Source organism: Argopecten irradians, chromosome 6 (assembly GCF_041381155.1).
Source record: "Argopecten irradians isolate NY chromosome 6, Ai_NY, whole genome shotgun sequence".
NCBI lineage: Eukaryota > Metazoa > Mollusca > Bivalvia > Pectinida > Pectinidae > Argopecten > Argopecten irradians.
The window spans coordinates 12,347,410-12,368,280 of NC_091139.1; the positions used below are offsets into that span (position 1 = coordinate 12,347,410).

Genomic DNA, 20,871 nt, shown 5'->3' on the forward strand with positions numbered 1-20,871 from the left:
CAATTTCAAATGCCCGAACGTAAATAAAGACTAAAACTATCAAAACTTATTGGTTTGCACTTTCTTTTGCAATACTTTCGTCTTACTAAGCATCTTTTCATTTATTTCAATTTTATAAAAGCCCTAGGCGCTTATTGTGTCGAATACGGTATATCAGATACCGTGTCGAAGCATTGTGGAACTTTGATTAATGAAAGGAATTATATTATTAACAAGAGCATTCTTCCTGTCAACAAACTTCGAAGCGACATGCTTATGCGTTTTCGTGCCATACGCTACTTTTTCGATGAGATTTAATTATTTTTCGCGCTTTTCTCTTACCCGTGAAATTTAATCGAGCGCAGAAAGGAGTTGGTCTGTAGTATATTATATTATAAAATTGACGTCAGAATCTATGTAACTGAGTTGAGTTAGCGGGAATATTTAGTGTCATGTTTGGTGCAGATCAGTAAAGGTCATGTTACTCAAGATGTACTTGGGTTTATTAGATTAATCTTGGCTAAATCAGCTTGGCTGGTACATGTAGTACCCAAAACATTTCTTTTGAAATCGGGGAAATCTACATTTGTATAACGACATCTATCATAGCGTGATTAGATATAAACGATTGGTTATTATGCTAAGGTTAGTAACATCGTAAGAAGACAAACTAATATCCGTTTATTATGAACAATAGACTCCGGTCTCACTGAAATCAATGATTTATATCATATATCTACATGGACGGTAATGTTGCACTGGTTTAATCTAAGCATTAAACTATTTTTCCTTTGGCATCTATGGTCAACATAGGAAGTGAGTTTTATGCTAATATTTGCATGATCATCTCATTTTAGGGTCTCTGCATTAACATTGTTTAAGCTAGACCAAGAAAACCGTTTATCAACGTTTTATCCACAAGATGGAACAGCCATTTTGACGGTGATTAGCTGACGTCACCGCGTCAACATTAGTGACGTTACCATGGTTGTCAGTTATATACATTTGTACTTCACTTTGCCTTGGTTGGTTTATATAGTAGAAGTGACAATGAAATGTTAATATATAGGATTCATACATAATGCTGTTAATATACAGTGAATAGAGAAGCTGTACAGACCTTAAGCATTAATGTTACTGTCGCACATCGTTATCGAGACTTTACTGGGGAAAATTGATAGGCAAACTTTCAATAACCTACAACATTCAGAATTCCTATGTTATTACAAGTCTAACATTTTCACGGGTCACATGACAAATTGTCCATTATACCGAAATATTTAGACCAATCCTGATTCCTAGTTTTCATTTGAAATTAATGACACGCTATGGACGTTAAAATTTTGACGTATGGATCATTCACTCGCGTTAAATTACGACAAGAAACACTGAAAAACGTCATGATAAATTGTTCCGGATTTAATACCATCAGTCAAATTTTTGACGCGTGTAATACGACTTCGCTGAATATGTTTCCGTTGCAGTCTTGCGTAGTTCGGTTTTGGTGCTGATCTCTACAAAACTGACAGCGTCTCTCGTTAGGGCAGACGTCACAATGTTTTCTCAACTTCCGAACATAAACACAGTATCTCTGCCAACCGACATCGATCTCGCTATAAAACATATCCGACTGTCGTCACTGATTTAATCCGAACTCACATCAATTCAAAGTGGGTATTTTTGAACACAAATATCAAACGCAGTAGTTTTGATAAATCTGCTTCGCATGAATGTTTGGATAAGCGGCCCAACAATTTTGAACATTGACACACGCTGTGCAATCCGGCGATACCGCGTTATCGAGTCAACGCGAAACTGTTTTCATCTCTGCCCTTAACATTAGCTGTAACTGTGTAAATTCCATTCCATCGCGGAAGAAAATCTGCGGAATAATTTTAAATTCTATTTGAAAATTAATCTAAAGTCATTTCCTTATCATTTTATTTGACTTTCAATTTATTACACTAAAGACTAAACATGAAATTACAATGGAATATATACAATGTCATTCACCAATCAAATGATGATGATAGCCACTGACGAATCAACGCAACATTATTGAGCTATTGTGTTATATGTTTTCTATCTGATGCATTCTAAACTAGAGTGAAACAAAAGCAGATATTAGCTGAACGAAAAATATAACAAACAGACCGTAAACTGTAAATATACTGTGAATATTATTTGTTTGAAATCTAGAAAAAGTAGAAGATACCAGTCTTTATCACATAATCCGCCTGATATCCAGTGATTTCGCATATGTCACTGGTGTAATATGACCTTGAGCGAATTTCATTGGGTGAAAATTCATTATAACGTCAGACAGAAACAATAAAATGGCGTCAGGAAAAAATGACGTGACATCTGTCTGTCTGACACATTGAATTAATCACGGTAAAGGTAAGAATAAGCTTCACAAATATGTAACGAAACCAGAAAACAATTGTATTAATACACATTTTCTACAGCGACATTGTAATCATAAAAACAATGCATACATCAGAAAAAAACAACTCTTTTTGACATGTGTGTCGAGGGAATTCGGTTAAGAGGGGACTAAAATGTTTACCTAAATGGCTGTTACTAAACAAAATAGACGGAGGATCGGTCATCGATATGCATTGTTCTGCTCCAACAAAATAATTTTGAACGAAAACCAAAAAGTCACGGCAATTACCATTCTCGTAACAGAGAATATCGCCATACAATAGAATTATATAATAATAGCATACCTTAGGGAGAATAAAATTCATGGCAGAAAACGTTTTCGATTAAATTGAAATGCTTTAGTTTTTTATTTATTTTTCTTTGTGCATTGCTTTCGGCGCCACATGAAGTAGTGCCGCTCTGTCAGTGACTATAACGTAGTTATAAAATCCTTTTGTAAGATGAGGTATACATATGGTATCTAAACGAGATGTTTTAATAGAAAGTAATAGTTTGCTTCGATGATATAGTAAAATGTTAAATCGCATGATATTGTTAAATGAACCATCATGGCATACGGCAATTTCAGATCAGGCTCTAGTGCTAGAACGTTGGATATGTCCGTAACTGATGTCGACCTTGCAGTGTTGCCCCTGTATGATATGGTCGATAGGGGAGCACATGACTTTGGTGATCATCAAAAGACATTCCTGTTTTGCCGTAGATGCAACAAACATCAAGGAATATGATATCAAAGATCTGAGGATGTCAAAAGCGGACTTATAACACTTCAGTCTAAAACGAAGTATAACAGTTCAATTGAAATCGAATAAATAGCCTACCAAAGTCGACGGAGCAGAAGAATAAGAACTGAAATATATCAAATAGGTTATGTAAAAGATGCAATGCATTAGCATGGGTTGTACCAGCTGTATAAGACACAGAGCATAATCTAAGGGTAATCGGCGACTGGGATAGGGCTGGTGAAATAATGTAACACCTGACGACGGGGGGAGACATTATGATGTTATACATGTTATTCCGAATTTGCATATTACAGAGTTATCTGCACTTGCGGGTAGGTATTGATTGTGACGTCATGTGTTTGCGAGCGTAACGTCATACGTTTCGGAGAAAACGACGTGAATTGCGCTCACAAAATAATGACGTAACAATCGATACCTACTCGCAAGAGAGCCAATTCTGTAATATGTAAGGACGGAATAAAACGTTGATGATGATGTAGTTTAAAACAAAACTGGTTAACTCTGCTCCGTTCTGTATGTATTTTGATGTTCCCTGAGTATCTAATGGCTACATTACACCATAGGGTCGCCCATAGTCTGGTCAGAAGAAACTTTATCTACACAGAACTATTCTTTAGCATTTCAAATTTTTATTAATATAACGTCTCTGTTACAATGCACGTAGTATGGCTGATAATGTTAAGAGGGACGTGATATTGCAGGACATCGATATGCCCAGGGGACAAAAGCGTGAAGGGTAGCCAAATATATGTTAACAAAATAAAACCAACTTATATATACACCCTCTCATTAAATGACAATCGGTTAGTAATGACGAAAAACCAAGTGCTTTATACGTGAAGAGGATTAATGATGTGCTGGCTCACCATTATCGCAGTACAAAACATAATGAAGGATTTGTCATCGGTTTCAGATTGTTACGTTTTCAAATTAAATTGTCATGCTACAGGCATTGCTCAACTAGGCTAATATTTTTATTCATTTTTACAGTTTTTGATAGAGAACACTAATATCCATATATGTTATTAATATATCAGGTAACTTAGAACATTATTTCCGACGAATCCCACTCCTATACCAGGCTATACTTCTGTTTTGGATGGAAAATAAAGGCAATTTTCTTTAATCTTTAAAGGGAAAAATTCAGTCTAAGAGTGCATTAATAATTGCACATATATCGGAAACAAACCAGTTCTAATAAAAATTAGAGTTGTTTTTAAAGTTTGTTTTACTGTGATATGCCAGAAAAGCCCACTGTAGTGAAATGTATGTGAAATATTTAAACTGTCTGCCATTACACATAGTGTTCGGATATCCCGTATGCCGAACCATGACCCTTGCCAGTGTAGTAAAGATTTTCTTGTCTAGAACTACTAAAATCGCTGTAACAGTAGTGTGCTTACCTTATTAGATGCATGCTCTTGTCTAATAATAATTTCATCAACTTATCAGTGGATATGTATTGCATTTGTTTAACGTGCGTGAGTTTGGCTCGGGTATGTTGTACCTGCTTAATCATATTGACCAATCAAAATACTAAACAATGGCATGAAATTTGTCAATATTTCTTGTCATATGTTTCATAAGGAATGCAGAACAATTTTTTTTGCTTCGCTGTTATGTAACAGAATTAGTCTCACTGAATTGTTTCTTTAATCTGTAATATGAGAACATTGACTGATTTCAACGATTTCTGGGTGAGAGGTGTATGGATAACAAAATATGAATTTGGCGCAAAGAAACCTATCACGTTCGCTTTGTGCAAAGGGGGTAACGCTTTACGAGTAACCAACCACACATACCGATCTAGGTGTCTTTGTTATAGTGAAATCGAATAAGTACAGCGTACTGCATAGTACCAACATCTCACAAAGGAAAAATGTGCCCAATAAATCTCTTACTGCAGTTGAATATACACATAATTCCCCTTTCATGGCCAATCAGGATTGCATGACCATGAAAGGGGCTGGGCATGTGTGCAGTCGACCATGGTGACAAATGGTGTAAGAGAGAGAGGCATCATACTCAAATTGTTCTCATGATATAAAAAGACAATGCAATTAGAAAATCATTTACATTTAGATGAACACCGAAAGCTTTATTTGATTTTCAATTAAGGTTTTATTTAAGTATCATATGCATGATAATGGAAAAGCAACTTATGCAAAGTATTGTAAGTAAAAGTTGTAACTCTCCCGAACCTTTATATCAACAAATGACACTTTAAAATCAATATATGCATTATGTCGATTGCAAATACAGACGGAATTGATGATTTTAATCACAATTTATTACTTTCACATTTAAAGTTTCCAACAATGTCTTTTTTAATTTAAACATTTTCCTTCCAATTGAACAGAGCTTGATAATATTCCAATTGTTTCATCGCCTAAAAATGTTTTGGTGCGGCATTTCCCAGATGTAAAGTTTTTACCTTTACACATTGCAAAAATCCTTGTGCTACTTACAATGAGTAATGACAAACTGGTTATTAACATTGAGCCAAGAAGACCATAGTACGATAAATTAAACAATGGGAAAGTGGGGTATAGGAATGGAAATGCATGTATTTTTTCTTGTCGCTCGGGTGTAATAAATCCTTTATTAATCGAAAGTCATGCAATAATCTTTACAATTCTAAAATTTTAGCGTTACAGCTGACTCAAAGTTGAGATAAGATTTTCTGAGTTAGTACTTTATGAAAGTCAATTTGAGAAAAATCTCAATTTTGAGGTTGATCGTGAGCTTAAATCTCCATTTCAGATAATTCTCAGTTTGAGAATTTTTGTGCAAGCGGGGCTAGAGGCGTAGTCACATAACATTTCGGCCGGGTATGGGTGCTGAAAAATTGTCCATGAACAAAAGATGTCGACGTCGTACGAATATGTCTCTGAACAAGGAAATGGTAACACTTGTATAATTTATAGAGTAATCATGATTTCATTTAGTGGCAATAAGATACATTGAATAGGGCCGATAAAAAGATAAAATAGTGTATTGTTATTAAATATCACCTAGACATTTGTAACATGAAGACATATTGGTAAGAAGAGAACATATCTGATTTGATTACGTTAATGTCTACTAAATGTTTGTTCTCCCCACATATATTTTTTGTGATACAGGATATAGCCCTGAATGAAGAACCTTTAGTCCTTCATCCTATATATTTACATGGTATTGAATACATTCAGCCGTGGATCATAATTGATTGACCGAATCATCTGTGGTTAGGTCCCGAATGGACAGCAACCTGAGCACATGATTAAATAGTGAGTCCTGAATGGACCGGAACCTGAGTACATGCTTGTACGGGGCGTCGCCTGTAGAGACACTTTTGAAAATGTCACAACAATGCTTTAGTTATTGTTATAGATCCACGAGGGAATAAAACAAACCTAATAACAAAGACTAATTGTTGTATAACTTCCTCCTTAATAATGTAAATAATTTGATTTCAATAGCCAATACATTTTATCGTCTCGCTGATCACGCTGGATACCAACATCTCGGCATGATTTATAATAATGCGCATTTTAGTATCACGCGACTATTAAATGGATCTGTGTCCTATAATATCACTTAGGTTTTAATGTCAACATGAACGCATGATCTCATAGACAGGACCCGCTTTTAACTAGGACAGGGTCCGATCTAAACTAGGACATGGCCTGCTCTAAAATAGGACAGGGCCTGCTCTAAACTAGGACAGGGCCTGCACTAAACTAGGTTATGGCCTGCTCTAACCTAGGATAGGGCCTGCTCTAACCCTAGGACAAGGCCTGCTCTAACCTAGGACAGGGCCTGCTCTAAATTAGGACATGGCCTGCTCTAAATTAGGACAGGACCTACTCTAAACTAGGACAGGGCCTGCTCTAAACTAGGACATAGCCTGCTCTAACCTAGGACAGGGCCTGCTCTAACCTAGGACAGGGTCTGCTCTAACCAAGGATAAGGCCTGCTCTAACTTAGGACAGTGCCTGCTCTAAATTATGACAGGGCCTGCTCTAACCTAGGACAGGGCCTGCTCTAACCTAGGACAAGGCCTGCTCTAACTTAGGACAGGGCCTGCTCCAAACTAGGACAGGGCCTGCTCTAAATTAGGACAGGACCTGCTCTAACCTAGGACAGGGCCAGCTTTAACCTAGGACAGGGCCTGCTCTAACCTAGGACAAGGCCTGCTCTAACCTAGGACAGGGCCTGCTCTAACCTAGGACAGGGCCTGCTCTAAATTAGGACAAGGCCTGCTCTAACCTAGGACAGGGCATGCTCTAACCTAGGACAAGGTCTGCTCTAACCTAGGACAGGGCCTGTTCTAACCTAGGACAAGGCCTGCTCTAATTTAGGACAAGGCCTGCTCTAACCTAGGACAGGGCCTGCTCAAACCTAGGACAATGCCTGCTCTAACCAAGGACAAGGCCTGCTCTAACCTAGGACAAGGCCTTCTCTAATTTAGGATAAGGCCTGCTCTAACCTAGGACAGGGCCTGCTCTAACCTAGGACAAGGCCTGCTCTAACCTAGGACAGGGCCTGCTCTAACCTAGGACAAGGCCTGCTCTAACCTAGGACAAGGCCTGCTCTAATCTAGGACAGGGCCTGCTCTAAATTAGGACAGAGCCTGCTCAAACCTAGGACAATGCCTGCTCTAACCAAGGACAAGGCCTGCTCTAACCTAGGACAAGGCCTGCTCTAACCTAGGACAAGGCCTGCTCTAACCTAGGACAAGGCCTGCTCTAACCTAGGACAATGCCTGCTCTAACCTAGGACAGGGCCTGCTCTAACCTAGGACAATGCCTGCTCTAACCAAGGACAATGCCTGCTCTAACCTAGGACAAGGCCTGCTCTAACCTAGGACAAGGCCTGCTCTAACCTAGGATAGGGCTTGCTCTAAACTACGAATACACAGGCAATAAAAAGAGGATAATATATAGATATATTCGGCATAGAATATTACCCGGAAGATGTAGACGACTTCCGTGGCTTATATCGAGAAATGATACAGATATTACAACTATACAGATATTACAAGTTGTAATATCTAAAATGTGACTCCATCAGGAACTATTCCTTGTTTTGTTGTTATCAAATAGCTAAGAAGCAAAACTTTGAAACCGATAATGTCTTATCTGGAGACTACAAATGTTCTTTAGCTCCGAAAGACTTGAATATTATAAATTCTTGATCTCGGTGATGTATAACGTTGTCCTTGAAACAGCTCGTCTTGAATTTGTCCCTGTAGCAGCTCAGTTCATCAGCACGAGAAATAATATAAATCTAGACTTCCTCTCAGAAGATTGGATAGACTTATCCAAATATCTAATCTTATTTTAATTCACCAAGTGTCGACACTCGTTTTTGTTATGTTTGCTGAAAAGAAAATTTCTGTAAAAAACCCACCCATGACATTTTAAATTAAAAGGTTCATACTGTATTGTATCGGTCTTGGCTTGTGAATATCCTTGCCAACCACTGTAGCCAAGACGCTTTGACGGAGACTATCCAATACCGTCGTCGCTAGTAATCATTTGATTACCAATTACACTCAGTCAGATATGTAGAATTCTAATAGAACGATACATAAATCTCCTTTAACGATTTGTTCTCCTGTTAATAAACCTGTTGTTAAAGCATTACTGTTCATTAGAGGGAGATTTGTGTAGAATGGAGAGGTCGGTATCATTAGCAGACGACAGCTGGTGTGTCCTCCACATCAGGTGCAAATGACACCTGGGTAATACACACGTTACCTTAATGTATGGCAATTTTAAAGAAAATTATCAATTACCATCATCATTTCTTACTCAAGCAGCAACATCATTCAATAATGTTTTTGTATGTCAAAATTAGTTTGACTTTGGTTAGAATTGGTTATATTTTCAAGTAAAGGTGTTTTTCATTCTCCAATTGTCTGAAAGCGCAATACCAAATTGTTAACGTTGGACAAGCGTCGGTTGCTTGTACAGGAAATGAAACAGAAAAAAATCGAAAACAAGACAAAGACAGTACTAGGACTCGCGTCAATAATAACTAAATATAATTTAACCATTGTGTAAATATTAAATTAGGTTGATTATGAAAATGTCACAATTTAAATGAATTCAGGCACTTTTCATCAGTTACACTGCACATTGTATTTTTGTAACAAAAAAATTTTAGAAGATTCAAAATGTATTGTTCACCTGACAGTAATTCCTGTTTTAGATGATCAAGTAATCGGGAATAGGTAATAGTTTCCTGATGGCAAAAATGTGATACAGCTGTCACCATAGTAAAGTGATCTATTGTGTATCCGGGTAATTGATAAAGGGAGATAACTATTACCGGATGGATATCACTGACCAGTTGTATTTTAATGTAATTGATAGTCTCTACTCCCTAGCACATTGTTTTAAATTGATTGACATTTGTTTATATAGAAATATACTTTGTAATAATATACAACAATGTTGTTGATTCCACGGAACAGCTGTTGCTCGGCTACGTGACGGTGTTGTTTCTATCGCAATGTCGATTTTATATTTATAGATTTTACATTATTGTTATGGTTTAAGCGTGGGCTGATTTCTTTTTGTTGGTGTTTTGAACACGTTTTCGATTACCTCCGTACATAACCATTACTTAAAAAACAATTTAATTATCAAAGCCCTAGCTTTAAAATAGAGTGTATGAATGGAGCTGCACAAAAATTTTCTTCGTAAACATTCTCAAATAATAATGCTAGATAGCAAATAGGGATTTCTTAGAGATTCTTTACGTTATGTTATATAAAAGGATTTACTTGATTACACTAAAAGCACCTTAACCCATTAATCCCGGGATCGGGTTATTATGATAATAAGCTAATTTGGTGCCACGATTATCTATATTAGTTAAGTATATATATACAGATCCATGTTTCTATAGCAGTATATGGTGCCGGATAGATTTTCAAAATGATTCAATGCAGTCGCATTCCGAACATTTGTCAGTAAAAACCGTTAATGGGGTTTACAAATATGTTAAAATGATTGATTGGTAAGCGATGGCTTTGACTATCAACAGCTGGGTGGATGGTTGCATTGGTTGGAGTTATCCGGCGAGAGGCAAAAGTGAATCCAGTATTATGTAATATTAATTAAATATTTACATTTTCACTTCGCTCCGCCTCAATGAAACTAGTAAACTCCGATCACTTCATTTCCCAATGAAGATGCTTGGTCACGTGCTGACCTCTGACCGGCGTGAGAATACATTTTGACCGGCATTGTTTACATTTTGACCTACATTGTAGTTTTACGCCGCTTCAGTTTTGAACGAACTTTCTGCGATGTGGCCTAGGCCTACCGTTGTACATTTAGAAACACAGACAAGAATGCTTGATAAAGTGATATTAGAAATTGTCAGTAATATAATATTATAGTCGCCTAGAGATATTTTACACGTATTTTGATGACACACTGAATTAGGCTCAAGCCCAGGTAAAAAAATGCTGAGCATAGCCTGAACCGGGGATGCTTCAAAGCTCTCTATTTAGGCCTATAAATATATGCACTGCTGACAAGTAAACAAAGCATGAAATTAAAACTAAAAGCATTTATTTGTTTAATGTTTAGAGAGATATCTTAATTCAAGCACACGTAAGAAAATTTTAACAATGTTATCTTCAAAAAGTGTAATTTGGGTTAGCGTCATGTTAGGACCGAACGCAGTGAGGTTCACCACTCATCGCATAGCCTAGTAGGCATAATCGAACGCAAATAGTTTAATGTGTACAATATATGTGAAACGGTGTCATACATGTAAGCTTAGAAACGATAGATTCCATGAAAATACGCTCAAATAGCAAACAGGCTAATTTCAGTGACATTAAGCCTAACGAAACGATTCTGTGAGTGTCAAAATCCACGGCATTGGAGGGTCGTTGGAAACCGCCAACTTTTCAAATCGATGTTTCTCTACTTACTTTATACCGAATTTTAATCCCCAAACTCCAGTAGACAGAGAAGTTATCACATTTCACGAATAACACAGAAGTCTTCCAGTGATCTGCGACTAAGTCCCGCATTTTAACACGTTTTATTGAGCCCCGGAAGCATGATTATTGGACTGCATCACATACTACAGACACAGGGGTTGGATTTCACAACAGGTTTAGTTAATACATATTTAAATGTCAGCTACAAATAATTATCAGACGGAAATACAACATTCAGTTAATTCCATAACAATTATAATTGAGTTTTAAAAGGTTTGATTATGTTTAGATACCAACTATTCAGCATTTTCACCACAATCGTCATTTTCTTCGAAACCGGACCCCTGCTCAATCGAGCGACCGGATTACACATTGACTGCACTGCTAGTACTGCGCAGCAATTTTTGTATTTGAAGCTACATAATAATGTTTTATGAAAAATTTAAGCCATTAATTCTTGAATATAAAAACAATATTTCAAAATCTCCGTTTTTTATCGTAACAACGCACAAAGAATGAAGTTATTTTCGGAACTACATTTTGTGTTGCCTTGGTGACGAGAAGAACTGACTGGCGGCTGTTTCCGTAGCTGTACATACATGTACGATAACTGGTACAATGTTGCAAAATTGTATAATAATCTTATACCGAACACATATAATTTGACTTTTTTTAACAGCGGAATTTTTAAATTGGTTAATGTAAATATAAGGATTGATTATCAATTTTGTTGCTTGCATTGACTGATGAAGAAAGTTAATCTCGTGCAAATGTTACATGAACTGCTTCGCAGTTCACTTCATTTGCACGAGATTAACTTTCTTCATCAGTCATGCAAGCAACAAATTGACAATCAATCAGTCTTAAATGCAAGCAACAAAATTGATAATCAATCCTTATATTTACGTTAACCAATTTAAATATCCCGCTTTTGAAAAAAGTCAAATTATATGTATTCGGTATAAGATTATTATACAATTTGCAACATTGTACCAGTTATCGTACATGTATGTACAGCTACGAAACAGCCGCCAGTCAGTTCTTTTCGTCACCAAGGCAACATAAAATGTAGTTCCGAAAATAACTTCATTCTTTGCGCGTTGTTACAATTAAAAACGGCGATTTTGAAATATTGTTTTTATGTACAAGAATTAATGGCTTAAATTTTATCATAAAAACATGATCATGTAGCTTCAAATAAAAAAATACTGCGCAGTACTAGCAGTGCAGAATGCAAGCAACAAAATTGACAATCAATCCTTAATTAACTACTTGCGTATTGGTAAAAAATATGAAAAAACGGTCCGATCAATATCACTGCAAAACTGAGCCAATATCGGCAAAAGTGAGCCAATATTGAAAAACTGAGCCAAAAATACGAGAAAACTGAGCCAATATGGATAACAGCAAGTCGTGTAGTACTTTAGCAAACTGTGAACAGAGTTGTTTGCCCTTTACACTTTTTTCTGGAGCACATATATCTGGAGGTAGCATAACAATAAATCTTATGCCACCACAGAAGAAACTTAAATATTCCCACCATTCTACAAGTAGTTCTCAAGAAGAACTTAATTAAACCCATCATACCAGTAGTACATGTAATGATTGCTGTTCAATCTGTTTTGTTAAATTTAAATATATTGTTGTTATTAAATTTGTTGAACTGATTACATATATTGTTGTCATTACTAAATATGCAAGTAGTTAATTAATAATAGTATCATTAATCAGCCAATTAATTGGCCTCGGGCCAATATTACAGACCTTGATTAAATAACCCTATAATATTACGGGGAATCTTTAATGGTGTAACGAACGGAATTACATACTCTACTGAAGTATCAAAAAGTACCTTTAAAGTACCTAAATGTTTCTATGTTATGGTGCTTCAATACATTGATATCATTAACCTCTTGGTGATATATCATGTACATCAGAAAATGTGTTTTGGATAAATCCTATTTGTATATCTGTCTATATCGACCACAATAGCAGGATTGGTGTGCAACATCATACTTCCAGTCTGGAATCAGTCAATCAAATCCCACATCGCAATTTAATCTGATGAAACATCTGACTGTGTATTACAAGATAACTCGATAATGGAGTAAAGGTCACCTTGTTATCTACACGGACTTGTCAAGAACGTTTAAGGTAACGATACATACATTTTGTTCATCAAAGAGTTGTTGGGACATTGTGGAAAGGTTGTCTTAATAGGTCTTCTCCGGCTGTTATCACTGATTCGGCCAGTTAGAGCTTGTCCGTAGGATACAAGACCAGAGAGGGAAGAAAACAAATCAAGGATGAAGGGTAGATGGAGGATAACGCATGCGATAATGTATCATATGTCCCTCGGAAAGAAATTATAAATACGATAGACTATTTCACATCATACAATAGCGATTTGGTAACGAAAAACCTGAATCATTGTTTTTTTTTACATTTTTATCTGGATATTTTGAGAGAAAGAGGCAAAAAAACTAACTTGTCATTTTTGGTGGTAGACTATTCAATCTCATTTAGTTTGAAGTCAATGCTTCAATTTGGCAACCTGCGTTGCAATATATAAACAAGTTTAAACATATTTTTGTCTATTTCATTATTGATGTGAAACGGTTTTTAAAGTGGTTTGAAAAAAGGTCTATATTTCAGAGATTTTAGGTATGTTTCTAAAAATAACCCTATAGAATGTTCTCGAATATTCGCTAGAAAACGTTGCACCAATTTTTCTTTTCTTTTCATTCTCACCGAACGAGCTCTCTATATCTAAACTAATAACTTGCTAGTGATGTGCATATGACGTGTAGGCATATTCAGTAATCGAATTCGAAGTACAGTGGCCGTATTTTTGAATTTCTTATATTGTTTAAAATTCTGTACTGAAAATGAAGATATTTACACACTATTCGCTGTTTGAATATGAAATTTGATTAATACAGTAATTTATTTTCTGGGTGATTTTTCGCAGAAACTCAATTTGACATATCTGACTAATCCATTTTGCGTGAGTAATCGTTTTCTGCATTCATTCTTAACACAAGTTACAGAACTAGTAAAAGTATAACAGCCATAGTGACATGAGAACCACTTAATGTTCTTAGAAAGTCTTTTCTCAGCCATTAGAAACATAATTGATTATTTAAATTATTACAAAAGCGATTATAAACTGACATCACTTCAAAGCCCTCCAATAAACATGAATGGATAGATGTTAAGTGTTAAATGTAGGCCATCCAATTTTCTTCAGTATTGTTATAACAAGAAAAGTACGTCAAAATTTACAGTGTTATGTGGGAGTCTACACACCTTACGGATTATACAAAATCAATAAAATGTTTTATTACAATTCATCTGTACTGTCAGAGAATTATGTAATCTACGAATAGAATCATTTAATAGAGTCTTTGTAAAGGTACGTTTTGATAATATCAAGATAAAATGAAACAGAATGGACAAATTCGCAATATTGTCTCGGTCCTCCGTCGGAAGAATAAAGGATATGCTAAATAGAAAATGACATGATGAATCGACTCACCAACGTAAGAGTACGGGCAATTTCAACAAAATCTAATTGTGACGAGCGCATAAGGGACGTTAATGGTAGTTAGATTTGAGCAATTTTATTTTCCAAAGAAATCAGAACAAATTAGAAGATTTAATTAAATCAGCGAGTTTTATCACCAGTCCGGTCGATGTTTTCTTCTGTACTACAGTAGTACTCCATTTTCAGTACTCTTAAAGTTTTAGAGTAGCTTTCCACTGTTTAGATTCTTGTAATTGTGGAACTGTTGTCGTTTTAGAGTAGCTTTCCACTGTTTAGATTCTTGTAATTGTGGAACTGTTGTCGTTTTTATATTGCTATCTAACTGAAGCATGCAGCCAAAGACATTGTCAAAATCTATCATGTAATGAGCTTAGCTGTTGATAGGACGTTATACAGGTAGGGCTGTCCTTTTGATAGGACGTTATACAGGTGAGGCTGTCCTTTTGATAGGACGTTATACAGGTGAGGCTGTCCTTTTGATAAGACGTTATACAGGTTATACAGGTGAGGCTGTCATTTTGATAGGACGTTATACAGGTGAGGCTGTCCTTTTGATAGGACGTTATACTGGTGAGGCTGTCCTTTTGATAGGACGTTATACAGGTGAGGCTGTCCTTTTGATAGGACGTTATACAAGTTATACAGGTGAGGCTGCCATTTTGATAGGACGTTATACAGGTGAGGCTGTCCTTTTGATAGGACGTTATACAGGTGAGGCTGTCCTTTTGATAGGACGTTATACAGGTTATACAGGTGAGGCTGTCCTTTTGATAGGACGTTATACAGGTGAGGCTGTCCTTTTGATAGGACGTTATACAGGTGAGGCTGTCCTTTTGATAGGACGTTATACAAGTGAGGCTGTCCTTTTGATAGGACGTTATACAGGTGAGGCTGTACTTTTGATAAGACGTTATACAAGTCAGGCTGTCCTTACATGTCATAAGCTGTTGAAATGGCTTTAACTCTATCATCCATTACCATTCACACAGTTGGACGTCGAAATATAAAGGAAAACCTAACTATAAACGAGGTAAATATTTGAAAAAGTATGAAAATTACTTATACAAAAGACTCCCGACAACTTACACAAAGATGCAAGGTCCGACAATGTAAACGCTGTGTTGACAAATAACCTGCCATACCAACTTAGGAGGTATAGGGTTTAGGTCAACAACCCGCCATACCAACTTAAGAGGTAAAGGGTTTAGGTCAACAACCCGCCATACCAACTTAGGAGGTATAGGGTTTAAGTCAACAACCCGCCATACCAACTTAGGAGGTATAGGGTTTAGGTCAACAACCCGCCATACCAACTTAGGAGGTATAGGGTTTAGGTCAACAACCCGCCATACCAACTTAGGAGAGATAGGGTTTAGGTCAACAACCCGCCATACCAACTTAGGAGGTATAGGGTTTAGGTCGACAACCCGCCATACCAACTTAGCAACAACCCGCCATACCAACTTAGGAGGTATAGGGTTTAGGTCAACAACCCGCCATACCAACTTAGGAGGTATAGGGTTTAGGTCAACAACCCGCCATACCAACTTAGGAGGTATAGGGTTTAGGTCAACAACCCGCCATACCAACTTAGGAGGTAAAGGGTTTAGGTCAACAACCCGCCATACCAACTTAGGAGGTATAGGGTTTAGGTCAACAACCCGCCATACCAACTTAGGAGGTATAGGGTTTAGGTCAACAACCCGCCATACCAACTTAGTAGGGATAGGGTTTAGGTCAACAACCTGCCATACCAACTTAGGAGGTATAAGGTTTAGGTCAACAACCCGCCATACCAACTTAGTAGGGATAGGGTTTAGGTCAACAACCCGCCATACCAACTTAGTAGGGATAGGGTTTAGGTCAACAACCCGCCATACCAACTTAGGAGGTATAGGGTTTAGGTCAACAACCCGCCATACCAACTTAGGAGGTATAGGGTTTAGGTCAACAACCCGCCATACCAACTTAGAGGTATAGGGTTTAGGTCAACAACCCGCCATACCAACTTAGAGGTATAGGGTTTAGGTCAACAACCCGCCATGCCAACTTAGGAGGTATAGGGCTTAGGTCAACAACCTGCCATGCCAACTTTGGAGGTATAGGGTTTAGGTCAACAACCTGCCATGCCAACTTAGGAGGGATAGGGTTTAGGTCAACAAGCCGCCATACCAACTTAGGAGGTATAGGGTTTAGTTCAACAACCCGCCATACCAACTTAGGAGGTATAGGGTTTAGGTCAACAACCCGCCATACCAACTTAGGAGGTATAGGGTTTAGGTCAACAACCCGCCATACCAACTTAGGAGGTATAGGGTTTAGGTCAACAACCCGCCATGCCAACTTAGGAGGTAAAGGGTTTAGGTCGACAACCCGCCATATCAACTTTGGAGGGATAGGGTTTAGGTCGACAACCCGCCATACCAACTTAGGAGGTATAGGGTTTATGTCAACAACCTGCCATACCAACTTAGAGGTAAAGGGTTAAGTTCAACAACGCGCCATACCAACTTAGGAGGTATATCATTTTGATAGCACGTTGTACAGGTGAGGCTGTCCTTTTGATAGGACGTTATACAGGTGAGGCTGTCCTTTTGATAGGACGTTATACAGGTTATACAGGTGAGGCTGTCATTTTGATAGGACGTTATACAGGTGAGGCTGTCATTTTGATAGGACGTTATACAGGTGAGGCTGTACTTTGGATAGGACGTTATACAGGTGAGGCTGTCCTTTAGATAAGACGTTATACAAGTCAGGCTGTCCTTACATGTCATAAGCTGTTGAAATGGCTTTAACTCTATCATCCATTACCATTCACACAGTTGGACGTCGAAATATAAAGGAAAAACTAACTATAAACGAGGTAAATATTTGAAAAAGTATGAAAATTACTTATACAAAAGACTCCCGACAACTTACACAAAGATACAAGGTCCGACAATGTAAACGCTGTGTTGACAAATAACCCGCCATACCAACTTAGAAGGTAAAGGGTTTAGGTCAACAACCCGCCATACCAACTTAGAGGTATAGGGTTTAGGTCAACAACCCGCCATACCAACTTAGGAGGTATAGGGTTTAGGTCAACAACCCGCCATACCAACTTAGGAGGTATAGGGTTTAGGTCAACAACCCGCCATACCAACTTAGGAGGTATAGGGTTTAGGTCAACAACCCGCCATACCAACTTAGGAGGTATAGGGTTTAGGTCAACAACCCGCCATACCAACTTAGGAGGTAAAGGGTTTAGGTCAACAACCCGCCATACCAACTTAGAGGTATAGGGTTTAGGTCAACAACCCGCCATACCAACTTAGGAGGTATAGGGTTTAGGTCAACAACCCGCCATACCAACTTAGGAGGTATAGGGTTTAGGTCAACAACCCGCCATACCAACTTAGGAGGTAAAGGGTTTAGGTCAACAACCCGCCATACCAACTTAGGAGGTATAGGGTTTAGGTCGACAACCCGCCATATCAACTTAGGAGGGATAGGGTTTAGGTCGACAACCCGCCATACCAACTTAGGAGGTATAGGGTTTAGGGTCAACAACCCGCCATACCAACTTAGGAGGTATAGGGTTTAGGTCAACAACCCGCCATACCAACTTAGGAGGTATAGGGTTTAGGTCAACAACCCGCCATACCAACTTAGGAGGTATAGGGTTTAGGTCAACAACCCGCCATACCAACTTAGGAGGTATAGGGTTTAGGTCAACAACCCGCCATACCAATTTACGAGGTATAGGGATCCACAATACCATTTACCACAATCCCTTCACCTCTGTGTTGCGAGTTCGAATCCCATGCAAAGATTTTTAAGGTATAAAAAGCTGGTCGTACTTAAATGACACGGGTTGTTAACAGGACGTTATTTAAGCAATCAAGCGAAACCAAATTACATGAGACGTCATGATAGTGTTATTACACCTGTGTCTTACAATATTTATGACATGGATGGATGGGCAAGTCATGTGATAAATATTGCTTTCATACGATATACGGTAATGCAATCACCATCAAACCCAACAAAGGCTATTGCATTGAAAGTAGTTGAGATACACACTTGTTGGTACGAGACTTGGGTTCATATGTTAATGAAGAAATGTCTCCCAAGATCCATGTCGTGAATGCCTTATTTGTTTTTACACAGACTATTTTACACCAGAATTAGCTCCTGAATGGAAACGCACTCCAATCACACAACAAGACTATTGATTGGTTCCAAGCGGAAGCGAATCACTTCAATAGAACTGAAGAAAAGCCCAGACAAGAAAATCGCTTTAGGAACCTTAACATTTCCTCGCTTACTCGAATCTTTTAATGTAAGTGTTTTTCTTTGATTTAACATGTTGCACCTCTATTGAATGTGTTGTAAAGCCTCGGTATGAAAAATCCTGCCTTATTACCTGAAATACATGTTTTAGTATGAACCACTCGCCGTGGGAACGGAGAGGGAACAGGGACATGTGAAAAACAGGCTGGTCCACTAATCCATTCATCAGCATTTTTATTAACTTGACATTCCATTTGATTAACACTTGTATCAACCAAATAACCAATACAACTGCAGCATATCCAAATTATTTGTTTCTTTTCTCTAAATATCCATTTACGCTGGAAAAGTAACATCTTAAGGTATTAGGGATAACTGCAACCGGACTTAGTTTTCGCACAAATATTTGTTAACTCTGTTATGACACCATGGTTAGCTATTCGCTTATTGCGATGCGTTTTGATTATTTACATAATTAATGGGAAGCCTAAATAAATTTGGAAATATAAGTAAAATGTTATTGTATTTGATATCTTTAAGAATCAGAAACCGACAAATGTAATACTACTTGTATTTGGTTTTTGTTTGCAACACATACTGATTAGTCTTTTACCTGTATATGTGTGTGAGGGTGCTGTGAATTATACTTAGAATTTCGGATTGTGTTTTAATAGCTCTCTACCTGTTCAATTACCAATTCAGACGATTATCTTTAACTGCAAGGTCGAAAACCATTGGAAATGATATAATGTTCGTACATTTAGTAGCATGATAATACCAATATTTGTAAGGATAGTTGATCATAGACTTAGTATCAGAGGCGGGGATAGGCTCGGGTCTAGCCAGTAAAATATGGACTTACTATCAGTAGCAGGTCCGGTCAGTGAAATATGGACTTCATATTAGCGGGTCCTACCCGTGTAATATGGACTTACTATTAGTAGCGGGCCCGGCCAGTGTAATATGGACTTACTATTAGTAGCGGGCCCGGCCAGGGTACTCTTCCACAAACACGTCGCTATCCGGGTATACGTGAAGCCCATAATGATCAGAGGCAGCAGGTAATATGCCACGGTTAGGAACAGTTGATACACAAACTCCACCTGAATGTTAGCAGGTAAACAGGCCGTCAGCCAAATGTTACCAATGTCAGGAGGAATGACGTTATCAGGAACGATCGTCAGGAACACGAGGTCCGGAATAGCCGTCAGCATGGACACCAACCACACCATCCCGATCACTAGGATAGTCTTGTACTTGGATACTCGGAAGGAAAGAGGATGACAAATGGCCATGTAGCGCTCTATCGATATGGCGGTCAACGTGAGGACGGACACCAAGACGGATACTTTCTGTAAAATTTAAAAAAAAATGTAAGATGTTAAATGGATAAAGCTATTATACACTATTATACATTGTATTGCTAGGATAATAGGATGTACATTTTATTTGATAAATCAATTAATATTACATTTATTACAATGCAACGATTGACGCGTGCTGTAATGCAATGCACGTACATGTATATAAAGTGTTAAAAAAAACCAGCAAAAAAAAAGAAAAAAAGAGAACAATATTGTATCATATGAACACTGATTTTCATGTAATAAACATGTACAAATACAATCAGTAAGCATGTAATTGTGACCTACCAATCTGGAAATGGAGGGTGAACGATAGACATCGTAACGGTTCTATCATTATGAAATAATACCGATTATTAGGTTAATGTGACCTGTATTATCACACAAGGGAATAGGGAATGAGAGAATAGGTCAGTGATACATATAATACAATTATAGCCCTCTTTGGAGGGATACATCTAAAATTGTCTCCATGGAAGGAGATTTTTTGTCGAGGGAGCAGCCCAGTCTTTCCAGTGAGACAATGCTAGATGTATTTTGATACAAAGGGCCATG

At 37.7% G+C, this 20,871-nt stretch overlaps 1 protein-coding gene across 5 annotated transcripts in view; it reads right to left on the bottom strand.

The window, feature by feature from the left end:
- LOC138325014 (orexin receptor type 2-like) overlaps window positions 1-20,871 on the bottom strand; it is a 66,668-nt gene that overhangs the window by 9,502 nt on the left and 36,295 nt on the right. For all 5 annotated transcript variants that reach the window (XR_011208712.1, XM_069270348.1, XM_069270346.1 and 2 more), the window contains exon 2: window positions 19,926-20,304. Coding sequence is in view for 4 of the 5 variants with exons in the window: in XM_069270348.1 (XP_069126449.1) it covers window positions 19,926-20,304 (379 nt within the window). In the remaining variant the exon portion in view is untranslated. The remainder of the gene's footprint in view (window positions 1-19,925; window positions 20,305-20,871) is intronic.